Raw genomic sequence first — 18,390 nt, forward strand, 5'->3', positions numbered from 1 at the left:
TGTGAATCTACTAATGTCCTTGTTGTAAATAAACAGACCCATCTGCGCTTTTCTCAGTTTTGCCCGCTCATGAATTAAAGCAACAGCTAAGTGGACGAATTTATTACAATAAAACATCGGGTCCTGACGCACTCCAATTAAAAGACACATTGGCAAAAAATTATTATTTCGATTGTGTCCCTCAAATAATACGTATTTGAAATTCATACTCATATAGAACAACAACATTTTGACTAGTGTGTGAGACTTAGGAAATATGCTTTTAATGGCATGGTCCGAAATAACAGATGATTATAAATATCCCGGCTTCAAGACATTTTAAAGTTAATCAAAATTAATTGATTTAAGAAACTACATTAAAATAAATCAGTCCTTTTCAGTACTTGACGGGAGGGAAAGTCTCTACCCCTGCTTGACTGCGTGCGTAACTGACCCACTTTCTGACTCTAAAACAATGTGGTCAGATACAATAGTTTTTAAGTTTTGATTCAAGAACATTTGTCTATTGGCTCTGTACGTTCTGGAATATTTCACGAGCATTTACAGATGTGATGAGGTGACCATGTCCGTTTCAGACAAAATAAATTAAAAAAAAAAACGGTTAAACAGAAAATAACAATCTGTCAAAAGACGTAGAATCTGATTTATAAAATCAACTGTGATAAAGTCTCCACAGCCATATATGACTTTTCATAGATGATACTTTTTTCTTGTTCGTTTTTTATATCAAAATACCCCGTGCATTTGCCTAAAGTGTAATTAGAAAAACGGTCTAAATTTACGCCTTCTAAATCTGGATCCGTGGTGGAAGTGAAGGCCTTGGCTCCAGGAAAAGCAAATTACCGCCTGGAATTCACGTCAGTATTTCACATCGGCAGAGATGATCGCAGCCTCGGTTCAACCTCTCTGACTCGACTGCCTCGGTTGTTTCAAATCTGTTGGAAAAAAGAACAAAACTGTGGACTGTTGACATTTAAGCTCTTCCCCATGATGAGTTGCCTTTCGTTGCTTGAGTTTATTATACTGTATTTTAATGACCCCGCTGATTTTATGGTGGCCCAATTACTTGTTTAGGGGAATGAATATTAAATCCTACTCTGGAAAAGGAAATGAGATACTATAAATACAATTTACTGTTCTGTAAATAATTTTATTGGTAGCCTGTAAACCTAAAAAAAAAAAACCTTTAGTATATCGATTCAATCACAGCCTCAGTAAGTCTTAAAAAAACATTTTTATGAGAATCTTCAGAATCATATCAGCTGAGAGTGAATTTCCCAGCTGCTGACTGCCTCTAATTGGTAAATTTTTTAAAATCAACTTGTCATTCTGATGAAGTATAAAACAACTGCTCAGGGTGAACAGGCTGGAATCTGCTTGGCCTCTATGGTACTCATTACTGGCAGCAAAGCACCGTTTGGGGCCATACATAACCTCCCAGTGGCCCGATGTTTCAGCTTAAGCCTGTGTAGTGAGTGATGGAAAAATAACTTCATGATATTGCAGCGAGAAAACAAGACTCATATCTTATCGTTTGTGGCGCTTTTTCTAACCAGACCTGTGAATATGTTCATGTGGATTATTTGCCTGAGTCACTTGTGTCACAGCACTGAGGCAACGTGTAGAAAATGAAGGTGGTTTGTAGATAATGTCTTCAAGCTTTTTCTCCGCCAGTGTCTCCAATTAACGCGTTGTCTGGTTGGCAACTTGCAGGGCGGAGGCCCTCCGAAAATTAAAATTCCCACAGCCTGCGGTCTGTGGAGAGGCCATGTCGACTGAAAAATATCCCGAGCATCTATGACTGGAAAACAAAGTCGGTTTGCACACTAAACATGCCGGATAGAGCAGGTTTACGACTGCGATATTGAAAAACAAAATGCTTTACGATGCAAGCTGTGCTCCTACTCTGAACTAAGGCTGTACATTCCCCCTTAATACAAAACACTTGCTCTTATCACTTTTCATTTTGTAGCCATATCTAAAGTCCTGAAACTTTAGGTTGAAACCTACTTCATGCACACGCCTGATCGAATGAACATTTTTTAACTTCATACTTCTCAGTACGGCCCTTGTATCCAACGTAAGCTGTCCATATGAGCTGGACACTGGTCCTTTAAGGGCGGAGGAATGTGGTGTATTCAAGCTCAAAGGCCAAAGCTGGGCACCAGAGTCGCTGCTGATGTTTGAAGGACTCTTGGTTTGAGTTTTTCTTACCGCTGCTGGAAGGAAAGCGAACCAACCGCTCAGTCTGTCTCCGGCCCAGCTCATCATTTCTCCTCAGCAGATCTGAACCTGCGCTACCTTCATCCTCGTAAATAACGGCGTTACCCCCATAAGAAATGCGTAGTTCATATTTAATCGTCGTAAATAACGGTGTTAGCTGCATGTGCGACGCAGAGATCGAATTTATAGCTCTGACTAGCAGGCTTCCATCCCCAAAGAGTCCAAGACTCCATGTCTGTGATAATTGCAAAGAAATATAAAGACTTACAATCCCGGTGACTTTGATAAAGGTCAGCAGGAAGTCAAATGTCTGCACTCACTGTTAGTCCAGTCTGCTGCTGCTCTTCAGTCTCCTCATTAAAAGCCCAATGACGGATTTCAGCTCTCAAACGCTGCTGACTGGGAAGCTTTGGACTCCAGCACAGGCCAGCAGTCAGGTGACCGACTATTCCGTTACAGAAGAAAGCTCTATCCGGCGTCCAGCATCAGTCCACGGCGCCTCCACCGAGCTCAGGTCCGAGTTGTGTTTACTCCTGGCAGCCTGACCGCTGAGTGAGAAGCGCCCTTATGCCGACCGGGAGGAAGGCTGCAACAGCTTCAGTCGCGTTTACGGTCCGCACCACCACAGGCCATATATCAGCCCTATAAAACCAAAGCAGCCGCCCTGATGTAGGATTTTATTATGGTATTAAACGGACCCCAAAAAAAGTAGTTGAAGTAGTTTGCGCTGTAAAGACAAGGGGCATAACCACGCAGGGCCCGATTTAATGGCGCTCGTTAACAAAAATGACTGTTAATCTACCAATAAAACAGTGTCAGGCGGCTCTGCGGCGCACAGAAAAGCTTCAAGTAGACTGAGAAAGTGGGTGAATTATTAAACACACCTAGGTGTGAATTTTACTATCTATCTTGTCTTCAACAGAAAATATCGCCACTGTTGACTCGGCGCTGGTGCAAATGGTTTTTTAAAGGCAGACTCTCTGATGTTCAGATTGTTCTAAGTGATTACTTGCGCACAATTCAGGAGGAGTGGATGTGGTCCCGGTGGAGCGTCTCGTGCGCTTCAAGCTGGAATTCACGCGGCTATGTTTTGATTAGGTTATAAAAATATATAAAATAAATATATGAATATATATATATAAATAAATACATAAATAAATATATAATAAAATAATAATGGCGCCACTTGTTTGTCAGCCATTGTCTCCGCTCTGCATCTCTCCTGCATGCTGCCCAGACCAAACATAATTTAACGATTTTATATAATTCTGGTTTGACAGCAGCCGTAGATACACAGACTAGATATACGGACAGACTGTTCATTTTGCATATTGCATATAAACAAGACAATTTATTTAGAAGGGGCAATCTATTAGAGAGACAGAGAGAGAGAGAGAGAGAGAGAGAGAGAGAGAGAGAGAGAGAGAGAGAGAGAGAGAGAGAGAGAGAGAGAGGCCCGCGTGCAGGATTGATTTACGCTCCATTGACGCTTTATCAGGCTGGAAGAAACAGTCCGGCCAATCATTTTGCGCCTCGCGCACAGACCCGACTAACCCCCGCGCACAGTGCGAGGCAGTAGGCTGTAGCACTTTGTTTTGCTATAGTGAGCAAGTTGTTTGAAAGAGAGAGAGAGAGAGAGAGAGAGAGAGAGAGAGACAGACAGACAGACAGACAGAGAGAGCAAGGGAGGGGGCGAGCGAGCAAAGGGCAGAAGAGAAAAAGAGAAAGAGAGAGAGGGAAAGAGAAAAAATCTCGTAATGTCTCTCTTCTTGTTCTGCATTTAGTGAACTCGCGGCGTTTCGCAGATAATGTCCGAGAATGTCCATTTCTGGGACTTTGAGCAACTATTACGTGGACTCCATCATAAGTCACGAGAGCGATGAACTCCCAACCCCGGCTCGCTTTCCCAGCGTTCAGTATTCTGGCTCGAGCTCCGCTGCGGCCGCGGGGGGAAGGCAACCAAGCGGCGCGGTGCACGCGGAGCATCCTCATCCCGAGTCGTACCCATCCTGCAGCTTCCAGCCGAAGCCTCCGGTCTTCTCATCGTCCTGGAGCCCATTCAGCCCGCACCACGGGGCCAGTGGTCTTCCTACCGTCTACCACCCTTACATTCCTGCCCAGCACGTGCCCGCCGCGGACACTCGGTACCTACGCTCATGGCTGGACTGCGCGCCGCGCAGCTCCGAGTCTGTCCCGGGGCAGGGCCAGACGGGGCAGGTCAAGCTGGAGCCGCAGCTCGGCCATCTCGGCGGGGAGATCCCACCTAAAATCGGCGGACAGCACCAGCACGAAACCACCACTTACATCTTGGAGTCGACTTCCACGGCGGCACGCGAGCTAAGCCACCATCCGGCGGCCATCCCGGGAGCAGGGTTCGAGGAAAATAAGGACATTTGTGAAGGGAGCGAGGACAAAGACGGCCTGGATCAAAGTAAGTTATTAAAGCAGGAAATAGCGCGCGAGCGAGGGAGAGAGAGAGAGGAGTGAGAGAGATTGTAAACGCGTTTAATGCCGCCATAAAACAAGAACAAAGAGCTTCAGAGCCAAAGTGCCCCCACCGTCTGCTCTCTAAGTTTACTGTGATATTTATCCCGAACCATCCCCGTGGCTGCAGCTCCTCCACGCTAACAGATAGCGGAGACAGCCTTTATACTCATTTAAAAATCACTGCTGTCTGTGACGTTGCCGTACAATGACAACTGTGTTGCCCCGTGGTTTTCTAATGTGACACGCAGCCTGCTCCTTAATAGCTCGCAAGTGGTGGACGAAATAACACTAACAAATCTGCAATATAGTTGAAGCTAGTCCAGTATCAAGAATTAACATGAAAATTAACAGAGTTGATTAAAAGCAACAGTCTTGAGAGAAAGTGAAATTTGAATCTCACATTTCTTTATATTTGTTTGTATATATAATATTCAGGCTGCATTTCTTTGTATTAAAGTGATGTTATTATTCAATCCATATTACTGTTAGGATGCAATAGAAAGCACTCAGAATGGCCAGGTTAGATCACCTGACAAAAGCCCAATTCAACACAAACTAGTAGTCAATGAAATCTATAATCTGTGATATTAGTTGTTCTGTTCTGTGCACGCAGCATCTACTGCATGCGTGTCCGTCAGGGAGAGGGGTCCTTCCTCTGTGGCCCTAACTGAGCTTTCTTCGATCTTTTGTTCCTTGTGAAAAGGTTAAATATAATAAGGCAATATGGCAAATTTTTCCTCACTCTAATCTAGGGTCTGAGGACAGAGGGTGGTGTTGATTGTACAGATTGTAATGCCCACTGAGGCAATGTGACTGTGTGCTATATGAACTTCAATACAACTGATTTTATAGAATTGACCTAGAAGTAGTTACGCGATTGATCTAAAAGATGATATTTTTACACCAGATACTTGTGTGAAGAAAAAAGAATAGGTTGCTTTTGAAAACCTCTTAAATGAAAGCAGATTAAAGCGGAAATGATTAATCCAATCAACTGATAACCAAAAATGAAAGGCTAAGAGAAAAAAAACAACAACAAAGATAGTGACATAATCTGCTGCTCCTCTTCCTCAATTCACCAGCCTGATATCTGGGTTGAGGGTCTCGGCTGTTTTCCTGTCTAACAATCCAGGGCATGCGCACTTCTGTCCTGTTGGAAAAGGACCAAGTGGTTGGTGCTTCGGATCTGTGTTTCTTACTGCAGGTAGACTGTTCGTCTCTCTTCGTCCTTCTGTCTTTTCTTTTCCACACAAGGGCACGCGCACACGTCCTCGTGTCTGCGCTCCACTGGCTTTTTAAAGCTCCTCGTGTCTGTCATTCTGTAACAAGCCCGGTTTACCAGCCGGTCCAAACTGTGAAAACTCATCCGGAGCGAACTGCTACAACTTGTAATCTAAACCTGTCAGCCTCGTGCCTCCTGTGCAGAGCTTGAAGGCTCCAGTCAAGGAGGAATGGAGGGAAAGAGAGAGAGGAGGAATACTGCAGGCCGGATTATCTTTGATAGATTGGGCGACCAGTCATTGAATAAAATTACGCTCTATTTCCAGTCGGTCATGTTTGACATAAGGGGAGGTTTGTTAGACCTGCATCATCAGATTTCTGTCATATTTCATCATAACGCCAGTCTTGTAGAGCATGGAGTTGTAAACACAATAACAAAACAGCTGTCCGTCTATCAGATAAAATATCATAGCCTATATATGCCATGTGTATACACGGCCTGTCTTCTTAAAGAAATCATGAAAAAAAAATCAAAGGAGTCGCGTCGTCCATCATTGACCCGGCGGCTCGGAGCTGCAGAGCAGGCAAGATTAGTTCTCAATAGAGCAGAGGCCTCATAACTCAGCCTGCAGTGTAGACTAACTCTGCTGGTCGGGACTCAACCCCGCTCACACGTGACAGTCAGGACGAGCTCTCTGTGCTCTAAAAGCGCGTATAAATCCACAGCATCGTGTAGATATCACAGTAGTCTCTGGTGGAAGACAAAAAGAACTTTGTCCTTCCTTCATATCTCCTGTGAGTTTGTATCCAAAAAATGTGACTTATTTTCTGCGTAAATACTTGAATACACTCAAAGTTGTCAGCCCGGTGAAACCTTCAACGTTTAGACCGAGATCATTTATTTAAGCCCTCTAAAAGGTGATTGAAACTATAAAATACGTCGATGTTATTATAGGCTGTCGCCTGTCGGCCAAACAGTCGCATGTGAGTTGTTTCACTCAGCTGCTCACTTTGCAATATGAAAAGTATTTTGCCAGTCATGAAATCGCAATCGTGTTGATATAAAGCGAGGCTTGGCCCACCACAGCACGGGTTTGTTCTGATTCTCTATCATCACTCGCACTAACAACAACATTTAATCCATCATGCGCCGGCGGGGTTGGCTCAGTTTGAAGCTCCTTTCCAAAGCTGTTTGACTTATTTTGGGTGGGACCGAAAAACACTCCCTGAAAAGACATGCATTATTTTCTCATATATATATTTTATTTAATGTGATACATATGTATATTTTTTAACCGCGAGGCTGGATGTGAACGGGCTCTGTTCCCTCTGATCCCGCCGGATAAATCTAATTCCTGCCGGAGGAGACCGAGCTGTGAGTCTGAGCGCGTGGCTGTGTGATATGTGCAAGTACTTTGCATGTGCGTCACCTCCTTATTAGCATTAACAGAGGAACAAATGCAAATTGCAAATATTACACACTTTATTACTGTATTACTGCACTGGCAGGACACACACATAAACACACACACACACACACACACAGTTATATTTCTCTCTCTCTCTCTCTCTCTCTCTCTCTCTCTCTCTCACACACACACACACACACACACAGTTATATTTCTCTCTCTCTCTCTCTCTCACACACACACACACACACACACACGCACAGACATACGCACGCACAGGCACACACACACACACACACACACACACACACACGCACACACACACACACACTCAGCAACCTTATTACAGCTTCTGAGCATGCTATCCATCAGAGCAGTGAGCTGGTTAAGGGCTGGATGGAGCCCAGCAGCCTCCAGTTTGAATTATTAGACTTTCCACCAGTAACGCTGTGTGTCCCAGTCTGGCTTGTGGTGGGAAAAGTTCGCCTGTGACGGACTGTGTTCAAACGGACAAAACTTAAAGTCCTCTCCTTTAAAAAACAGAGTTTTCACTCTGAGCTGTTTCGGAGCATCAGCACTTCTTCTTGTGGTTTGTTTTCAGACGTGTCTGTACTGCAGTGGGTCAGTGTGGCAGGCAGTGGGAGCTGCACCAGGCAGCAGAAGGCAGTGGAGACTGTTTCTATTGTTCACATGGCAGCCATTTTGAACACCATGGGTGCAAAAATCTACATATTTCTCTACGCAAGCCAAACTCAATTATCCTTAGGAGCTGTACAATCGAAATCATGGCTCTTGTCAAATTACAAGTGATACAGATGTTTTTTTTTTTCATAACCCATCTAAAAACATATAACAACTGTCTGTTTGGAAAAGTGCATTCACAGCACTATGGTTAATTTTTGCGACTGTCTTTTTCTGAATTTATGAAATAGTTCAACGTATTGTAAAACGTGCTCTTAATGTTAAGTTGTTTCAAGATTTAAGATGAGAAGATTGGTCCCACTGTTGAGCAACCAGCAGTCAGTTAGATAGCTAGTTAGGAAATATGGAAGCAGCGAGTATAACTCTATTTGATATTCACAAAATGTGCTGATGTTTAGTCGTACATGTTGTTTGTTTAATCTGGCATCTGACATGAAGGTATTTCAAACTAGGATGGCCCCCAGTAGAGCACATACCTCCACCATGGCACAACAGTACCCTTTAACTCAATTAAACCTAATCCAGTATCAAATAAAACACATTTATATCTGCAAACTCTTTTATTTGGATCCACATGAAATGTACTCACTCATAGATACCAGCCTGTTTTTTTTTTCTTCATCAGCATCCATGTAGTAATTTTGCATATGCATACATTTTTCCTTTCCCAGTTTTTGTGTAATATTACTGACAAAGAACTAACAAACGAAGGGGGAGACAATATAACCTCCTTGACGGAGGAAAAAGTGTCTAACTATTCCTTTAGGGTATGCTAGCTTTACCTGGTCATGGTTTCATTGAGGTTTTGCTCTTGGTTTTTCTCAATCTAGATCAGAGAAAAAGTCCTGTGTTTACGTCTGAATATTTGAGCAACATTTTGTTTTCAGACATAACTACAGAGTCACTCATATCTGTGCATGTTTTACATGACAATTCAAATACATATTAAGAGGAAAAATAAAGATTAATATTAGTTATGGTTGTAGGATAGCAAACAGAACAGTGAGCTGTAGTGGCTTGACAATGCAGTATTCAGTAGTGGCAAAATTTCTCTGAGAGATTTGACTTCATGAGTTGTTTGCAGGCAAAATGTTACAGTATGGCAGGATTCTTGGAGGTCCTCTCCATTATTGATAATAATAAGAATTCTTGGACAGTTGGTTGCTGTTTTAGGAGTTTCAGGGGTAAATAGGTCCATGTGTTTTATGTGTTGCCAACAAGGAAAGCAAAGTAGAGTTTTTTCACATGAAAAATATGTAATACCTCTCACTTCCAAATATGTAAATGTAATGGGGACACTGTGAAGACCAGCGTGGATGCGTGTATGTACATTATTGACCTGCACTTTTTGAGTTTATGATGCACTTTCCAATGGAAGAATCTGAGAAATGGGTGATGTCTGCATCGTGGCATGTAACATCAAGACAAATCAAGGCTGAGTTATCCTCCCCAGGTATTCCAAATAGCTGCCGTGGAATCTTACCTTTCAAAACATCAAACTTAGTCAAAGCCAGCATCCAGCTACAGATTCTCTTTGTGTTAGTGGTGCTGGGCGGCCATCCAGAATAAACTACAAGATTACACTTCAGTCTTTGTGCTGCTGCTGCTGCTGCCGGGCAGAGCGAGAAAGTTATTACCCCTGAAGTTTATTAAGTTATAACGCCGGGTGAACAACCCCATTAATTGACGCGTTGCTGTTGGTGGCTGGGTGAGATAGGGTGTACGGGTTGGGTTGGGTGGGGGCATTGGGGAGGAACATAAAATACGACTTCGGGAAATGTAATAACATGCCTTTGGGATATATGAGAGGTCAATTTCTGGAACTATTAGGGTGAAATTGCAAAGGGAGGGAGAAAGAGAAGGGATGTGGTGTTAGTCTTGTAGGGTTTTGGTCACTGTTTCCATGCAAGCAGCATTCATCTTGGTGAACACATGCAGGCAAAAAGACACATTGGCCTGCACTTGAACACATAATGCTGTAGGGGCCAAATCTTTACGGGGATATCAATCCTTTCTTCCATGTATCTGTCAATGTGACATCCAAGCCACACATTGCCTCTGCAGATACATGGATGTAGCCGGAAGAGAAAACTTTAAGTCAGGATCATACAAGCTATACACCCATAACCCCAGACCCATATTGTTTCTTTCTATCCGTCATCATCTTTACTGTCATCGCACCCCTATACCATCTATACCGTCCACTACCACCACGAGCACCCCAGCTCACCACCCTCCTCCACTGCTCCCCACCCCTAGACCGGTTCGTCATTCTGGGTGACAGCCACGGCCGTGGCACAGCTCCGAGGGTAATGGATGGTCCTAGAAGTGATTACACACCCAGGGAATGCAAAGCACCCACTTTACTGTGTGACAAAAGCACCCCACCCACCCACCCACCCCACCCTCCAGCTTCTCTTCACCTCTTTACCAGGCATTATTTTGCTCTGAAATGAAATCGATCCTCTACATGCTGGCGATGTTGGAGAAAATTGATTCCAGAGGGTATTAGGGACATATTTACTGATGATCGCTGCTAACCAACTTGGCTGGTGGGAATAATTGGGGGAGGTTATATTCTATTAGATCCACACAGGGACAGAGGCTGGGGAATGTACTATACATCACTTGCAGCCAGCATGGCTTTGCAATCTGGTTCCAAACCCAAAGTCTCAGCATCTAAAATGTTGACACATTACACAAAGCAAACAGACATGTCCAGAACCATACCAGCAGACTTGTTCAGCATAGTATGTCATCCACATATCCTGCAAAGTCCCTACGGCCCTGTTGATGCATCAGTGCAAATTTGTAGCGTTGGCTAACAAGAACAAAACGTTAGCTAGCTTGTTTAAAGTTGTACTTCTTTAAGAGTGTGTATTTTTAAAATGGGTTTGTTCACTTTTATGAAGAACACCCCTTTGATTGACTCCACTGTCTTTTAGTCATATTTAAACAGCAAAGTCAGAATTTTTTAAGGCTGAAATGGATTTGTGTCCTTATTAATGTAATGAAATCAAATAGAACTTCATGTCCAAAGAAATGAAAGCAAATGTCTGGTGATTGCGCTATGTGGATTCATTTTTTCCCCCTGAATCTCTGAGATTGAGGAGACTTTTATATTTTGCTCATGTATTAGATCGTCAATTTCCACTATTAGAAAGCTTCCTCTATAGCTCAGTTCGAGTTCACGTGTTCGGTGCATTCAGGTACCAGTTTCCCTACACTCATGAATGATCCTTCAAAATAAAATGTCACAACAAAAATGAAATAAAACATAAATAAAAACAATGACAAAAGAAAAATACTCAAACCAAGTCAAAATTGTAACAAACAAGTTCCTGTTGATTCAGTATTCAATATTCCATTATTCTAACCACTTAACTATTTGTTTTCATTAATAACTTACAGCCTCTTTTTTTCTGGTGGAAATGTTATTCCATTTACAGAAGCTCAACTTAATTTGTAAGCACTTTACACACAGCATAGTTGATTGATCCAAAATGTTTTACAGCACACAGAGTAAAACAAAAGGATACAAACACAAGAGGGAAAAGTGAAATTACAGTGGCGGCAAATTAGTATTCAAAAGCTGCACATTTGAATGTAAACCATAGAGATGACATAAAGCTAACGTGCTTATGGTGCAACACAAAACACTTCTTTGTTCAAGACTAGAAGAGAAAAATCATTGTCCTGCATGTCACATGCAGTCGTGTGAACTGCCTCGCATTATAACAAGTATCATTGTCACGGTAGTAAAATATTACCAGTGAAATTGAAACCAGACGAGGCCTCCACCCAAAGTCAGTAAGGAAAAAGCCTGGCTCCTCAGGGAGGGACACACACACATTCTAATTCTCTCTGCTTGGCGTCAAAAGGCACTGAAGCTTGGGCTTTCCCTTTGACTTGTGAGTGATAAGATCATCCCCTCTGCCATTTTGAGCCAGAGGACTGAGGCTGCTTTTTTCATAGGAGCAAAAATCTCTTTTATTACCTCATTGCCCTGCGGATGTGATATGCTCCTTGTTGCAAAGGATAAATCTCATTTTTTTGCTTTTTAACAGCAACAATGAGAAGCTTTTTGGCCCTAACGTTGCCCAAACTGATTTAAATGGAGCTTATATTGCCAAATCCAGCCTGATGATTCAGCTGCATGTGTGCTGTGTTTCATTCAGTCTGACTTCACCACGGCTTTATTAAAACAAAAACAGTCAGTGACTCTACATAAACCTTTTTTAAACCAGTAAATCAAAAGTGGAGTCCCCTTTTTAATCATATTCAGGTTGTGCACCAGACTTGGAAATGCACTGCTGACTGAGATGGTGTCACTGACTGAATGTGATGAAGAACCAGCAGCTTTAAATAGAACAGTTCCAGTGTGGTTTTGCCTTACACACTGCTCAGAGATGCTCTCAAAGGTTTTGTTGGACATCTTATTTGACTTAGCTGTTCAGAATACATTTTGGAAATAATCTCACCCTATAAGAAGGATAGAATGTCAAGCTGTATCTGTTCACGTTGAATTTCTTTTCAGTCAGAGAAACGCAAGTGGTCTGACTGAGCTGTGACTGACTGGAGGAAGATCCTGGCCTAACCACAGGGAATAATTGCTCTTGGTTAAAAGTTTTATTTAGAAGATGCTGAAGCTGAATGTCTTTTTTTTTTTTTTTTTAGATGAAAACGTTTATTATCTGAAAGGTGAATGACAACACTAATTTACCCAATCATAAAATTCGCAGATAAGGCACTGGAGCTAAGGGGGTTGAAAAGCTCAAAATGAGAAAATTCCTTTTTTCATGTCGCCGTTGTTCCTTACAGCGCCTCGGTGCCGTGAGAGTACCAACAAGCGGCCTCATAGTTGAGATGCCTCGGTGCGTTGCAGAGGGGAAGAGCAGATAGCTTTCAGCCCTAAACCAGACCCATCCGTCCCAAACAAGAGGTCTCTGCTAATTACATCGGTCTGAAAGCTATAAAGAGGGGTTGGGTGGTGGAGCGTGGGGGTGGAGGAGCCAGGGTGGCCTGGCAAACAAGAGACATTGAATAAAGAAAGAAAAAAAGACTGGAAAAAAATCAAGACAATAATTCATTATTTTCTTCCCGCCTAAAAAGGAAGAACATCCAATTTAGGACGCTCTATTTTTACGCATTACAACGTTGTTATTTACTGTTTCAAACAAGTTTCCATAATGAGAGACGAGACTTCTATTATTTTTGTTGTTGTTTTTCTAAAGGAGTTCGTCGCAGCTCTGATGCGTTAAAATGGAGCTGAGTGTCTTTGCAAATCTTCTATATGATCACCTTCAACTTCACTCATAGTAACCACACGGCCGCGTGGACCGAAGTCATCATATAAAGACAAACGGGTTCAACACAATCTACTGTGTACAATGCGCAAAGAAAAATCATATAGGCTAGTATCTACATGGAATTAAGAGAGAGAAGCCGAAGAGAGAACTCAGGAATATTTTCCTCTAATCCCAGCAGGGCCATAAATTTCCCGCCGCTTATTACTTTAGGAGTATTCAGAAGAGAAGCAGTGACAGTGTGCTCAGCCGCGATGTGAAAATCATTGTCATGCAAAAAAAAGTCGAAAGTAAAAAAAAAAAAGTATTAGCACTGTAAAACATCCCTGATTTGTCTTTGAGTGTTTGCTGTCATCACAGGGGAAATGTCTGCTTCTGTTTTCGGTCGCGAAACGTGATTTGGAAACAGTTACTCGGATTGTTGCCTTGCTTTACTTCTGTTATTAATAATCCATTACCGGAAAAAAAAAACATGTCTGTGAAATCATCTTGTATTCTTGCGCTGAAGGTCACCTTCAACTAGGAGCCTTCAAAGACAAGTCACATATCTTTCTGCCCGCCATTATTTAACACTGATACATCTGATTAACTGCAACCTAAGTCAACGTGAAAACACGCTGGCTAATTTGAAATGAATTGTTGTATTTTTGTGCTTGCGCCTAAATTGTGAATTACATTTTCAGAAAGGTGTGAACCCGTTCTAGAAGCTAGTTCCATATATCAGGAAGCTCATGTTGCGTATTGTCAATTTTTCTCATTCTATTTCTTCTCCCCACTTTCGTAATTTGAATATATTATATTATATTCCAGCTGCAGTCTTCCTCCTTCTCGTTTATGTAAGCTGCAGGAGGGAGCAGGCCGTCTGTCTTCCACGTGGTGTCAAATAAAACAGCCATGGATCTACGTGTGTCAAATTTGCGCCCCATGTTGACACCATAAACCTGGTTTACGCACCAAAGTGCCAATTGAATCGTTAGTTGTTTCCGAGCAAAGCTTTTACGCTCAAGGTTTTCCAACTTTTCTTCACGGTGACATGCTCTTTTGGCCATCCGAGGGGTTGAGTCCGGTTTTTTTAATGAGCCAGAAAAAGTGTGCCTGCATTTATTTTATTTGTTTAATCAATCTCCCTCCTCTCCGTCTCTTCTCTTCCACCAGATGACCCCTCGGCCAACTGGCTGCACGCACGCTCCTCCAGGAAGAAGCGGTGCCCGTACACAAAATACCAGACGCTCGAGCTGGAGAAGGAGTTCCTCTTCAACATGTACCTCACGCGGGACCGGCGACATGAGGTAGCGCGCGCGCTCAACCTAACAGAGCGGCAGGTGAAGATCTGGTTCCAGAACCGGAGGATGAAAATGAAGAAACAGAGCAAGGACCAACCCAAGGACTAACGGGACTCTCACTCGCGCGCGCGCACTTACACATTCAGACACGCACATGCACGCACGTACGCTCACACCTTTTATCCAACACCAATAAACCCCCCTCTTTCTTATACACAAAAACACAAAAAATGGCCTTCCAAAAAAACTGCAAACACACACACACACACACACACACACACACACACACACACACACACACACACACACACGCACGCACACTCCTGTTGTTTGCATTTTTTAACCTTTAGGCGCTACCACGTGAGCTTCAGTCCAATCTTACCAATCTATACAACTGATCAATGCTGTATTGATCGCTAACAGACGCTCAGGACGCTTCGACTTTAACACTGAAGTCTTAATAAGGTTGGAGGAGCTCCGTCTGACGCTAGAAGACTTTGTGATCGTCTGAGTTTGTGGTCATGGGCAGAACCTCACAGACCAACAACAATTCCTCCCGGACCTGCTCTCCTTTAAATGGGTCGGACTCTATGAATCTGCAGATTGGACTGTTTGTTTGATGAACTGATGGTTTGTATTTCTCCTCCGTTTTTCTTGTTTTACATGCCGCAATTGTCTAGACGTTGACATTAGGCTACAGGAAAGAAGAAAAAAGCAGCAAACCGCCATTTATGCTAGAAAGACTAGTGGGTGGGGGTGCAGACAGAGAGAAAGAGGGAGAGAGGTTTTTTCTCTTTTCTCTCAAGCACTACTCTTCCTTTTATTAGTTATTTATTGTTCCGAGGCTGACAACGGAGGCGCGCGGAGGTGCTGAAACCGGGGTTTCACATGGCCATTAATAAGCACGAGGAGCAGAGGGGGATGCACACACACACACACACACACACACACACACACACACACACACACATATTGGCGTGGTGTGTTTATTCTCCAGTTTTCGTGTTTCTCTCATTGCCGGCAGAATTTGATTAGAAAGCGACCGATGGTCTGCGTTGATACAAGAAGCAAGCCGCCGTTTGTTTCCCGGTTGTCGTCCTAAGTAATGAGCAGATACCGGAGGGGGCGGAGGAGGGTGGAAAGTGATGGGGTGGCGGAGGTGTTAACCCGACTCAGCAGACGGGGTTCCGATTAAGCTGCTGTCGATATCGTGAATCCTCCGCCCTTCAGCTACCTCTCCGGATGCTTTATGCGCTGCAGCGGCGGCAGCAGCGGCTCATCTGCGGCCTTTATCGGCTCGATAGTCATTCCCACCGCGTCACATCAGCCTGGAGTTAGCAGCGTTTATCTGAGAGGAGAAACAGCCCAAAACACCAGATACAAAAAAATACAAAACAAAACAGATTTAGGCTTCAAGCAAGACTCAGTCTTATCCGGGTGATCACTTGGCTTTAGACGAAAACTATAGCTTCCGCTGCTTCCTCTCAAATTGTGACCCCGCCAGCCTTCCCATCACACTATCGGGCAGCTTAAAGAGCAGGCGACCCAAACGCTTATTTAGACCGCACCATGTCTGCTTATTCATCCAGGTAACCATGTAATTGCAGTGCGCATGAAGCCGATGAGTGCGCCACGCACATCCCAACACCTCCGTCCTCACGGCCCTCCATCTTTATTTAACGTGGTTCTTGCCTTGCGTTTAAAGAAATAATCATTTCTATTTTTATACATACTGTATGTTGTTTATCTGCTATGCAAGGCGGGTTTCTCTCTCGTTTCAGTCAAACAGCCTAGGCAAAGTGTGTAGGAAAAGGCGGTTTCTCAACACAAACTGGGATTGAACAAAGATCGGAACACTCCGACATGTTTACTGACAATTTGTACATTTGTTTTCAGGTTTGATTTTTGCTGGAAATGTAATTCCTAGAGGTTCTATTACGCGTTTATATCAATAACATAACACTTTAGATTTATTCCCACACGAAATGCTTTAGCAATAGTGTCTACTTTTACTAGCTCGGAGTGTTGGAGTTATGCAGAATTTTATTGATCTGAGTGTTAAAATATGAAGAGGCCATGTTGGAAGGCAGGCCTGCTACTATGGCGTTATTTGAAGTGTGGGGTAGTTAGATGGCGCCCGATGGCAGTTTTATGGACGGATCATAAACAACGCTTAGGCTTTACAACGTTTACAACATCGTGTGTGTGTGTGTGTGTGTGTGTGTGTGTGTGTATGCGCGCGCGCGCGTGTTGGATGTTGCAGCTCGCAGGCCACAAAGGCTGCTTGTAAAAATTAGACACATACACAGTATATATAGTTTACGCACGCTTGCGTGGAGTTTGCCCCCGGTTTAGTTGATATTATTCTCAGTTCTAATGTACACGCAGAAATAAGCTGAACGGGTCCACAAACCAGCCTTTTCTTTTGCGACGTCTTAACAGAGAGGTTCTCTAGCAGCATCCAATCCTCTATTAACGAGTAAAAATGTTTACATGGTTTGCGCATGCCTCGAGTCACTAGTCATTTTGAAGACGTTCTGTCGTCGTTTAGTTCTTGTGTGTTCGATCTGTCAGAGGGGAATGCTTACTGAACAATTAAAACAGACTAAATAGAAGTTTCTCGATAGGAAATATTTCTAATTTAATGTATATAAGTGAGTAACCTCGTGTTTCTTATTGGAATGAGTTCAATATGCTGAATATTGTTTTGTCTTATTGAAATATGGCATCTTACTGTAACGTAGATGATTTCTCTTTTTGTCTGTCATGTTTTTTAGCTTCTGTTTTCCATGTTGTTGTGCCGACTGTCTCAATGATCTGTTTTGATGTCAGTCCGATGTCTATGATTTGTTTAATGGTGAACAGTATTGAGTTGGAATCTGCTGTATTGGGACAGCGAGGACGAAAAAGGTTTGGTTTAAATGAACCAATGCTTCCATATAAATGATTATTTCTATTTGAATTCTGGACTCTGTTACTCTCCTGCCCTTTCTATGACTTCTTCCCGCTTCCTGTCCCAGTGTTTTTTTCTCTTCAGGAGGAACAAAGTTTCTGGAGTGTTTGCTGTTAATAAATATGGGCAAGTCATATTATTTTCCCTCCGCTTTCTTTCTTTTTTTTTTTTTTTTTTTAATGAGACAAATATAAGCCATGAGGCCACAGTAAAGGCTTTATTACCGAGCAGGCGACCTCAAGTCACTCTGATCCTCTCCTCCATGTGAAATGTTCCAGTCCCTTCTTGTATGTTTTCCTCTCTCCTGTGTGTCGTGTCTCTTGTTTCTTTGTGCGATTGCACTGCAGATGCTGGATTCCTATTAAAGAGACTTTACAGTACGACCATGCTTCATTTCACTGCATTGCATTGCTAATTAAATACAGGGTTATCAGGGAGGAATGGTGGGGGAGCCTTTATGATTTACGGCTGAAATCGACCATTTATATAATTTCCGCCATCTGAAGACCTCCGTCTCTGTTCTGCTGTCCTCTGGTGTTAATGAGGCTGCAGAGGGAAAGTTCAGAGGGAGCAACTCAGCTTTCTTTTCTTTTCGTATTGCTCCAGATTGAATTTGGTCTCTGTGGGAAGACAGAAAGAGACAGAGGGGGGCTGGGAAAGAAAGAAGCGGATGAGCCAGCATGTGTTTAAAATATGTGTGTCTTCAGTTGTACACTGAAGCTTTAAGGAAAGGGGCGTCTGTTTGGCTGAAACACCAAAAGACTGTCATAAACCCATAAACACCCCCTCTCTCTCTCTCTCACACA

At 43.0% G+C, this 18,390-nt stretch overlaps 1 protein-coding gene across 1 annotated transcript; it reads left to right on the forward strand.

Moving 5' to 3' along the window:
• Positions 1-3,765: 3,765 nt before the first annotated feature.
• Positions 3,766-17,767, forward strand: hoxb9a (homeobox B9a). The gene is made up of 2 exons (XM_030406487.1): positions 3,766-4,654; positions 14,504-17,767. The coding sequence occupies exons 1-2, from the start codon at positions 4,042-4,044 to the stop codon at positions 14,737-14,739; spliced, it is 849 nt and encodes a 282-aa protein (XP_030262347.1). The 5' UTR covers positions 3,766-4,041; the 3' UTR covers positions 14,740-17,767.
• The last annotated feature ends 623 nt before the right edge of the window (positions 17,768-18,390 follow it).

This window comes from Sparus aurata, chromosome 23 (assembly GCF_900880675.1).
Source record: "Sparus aurata chromosome 23, fSpaAur1.1, whole genome shotgun sequence".
Classification (NCBI taxonomy): Eukaryota; Metazoa; Chordata; class Actinopteri; order Spariformes; family Sparidae; genus Sparus; species Sparus aurata.

Coding starts and splice junctions, on each gene's coding strand:
- hoxb9a (XM_030406487.1), top strand. CDS start 4,042: ATGTCCATTTCTGGGACTTTGAGCAACTATTACGTGGACTCCATCATA. Junction 4,655..14,503: donor CAAAGACGGCCTGGATCAAA/GTAAGTTATTAA, acceptor CTCTTCCACCAG/ATGACCCCTCGGCCAACTGG.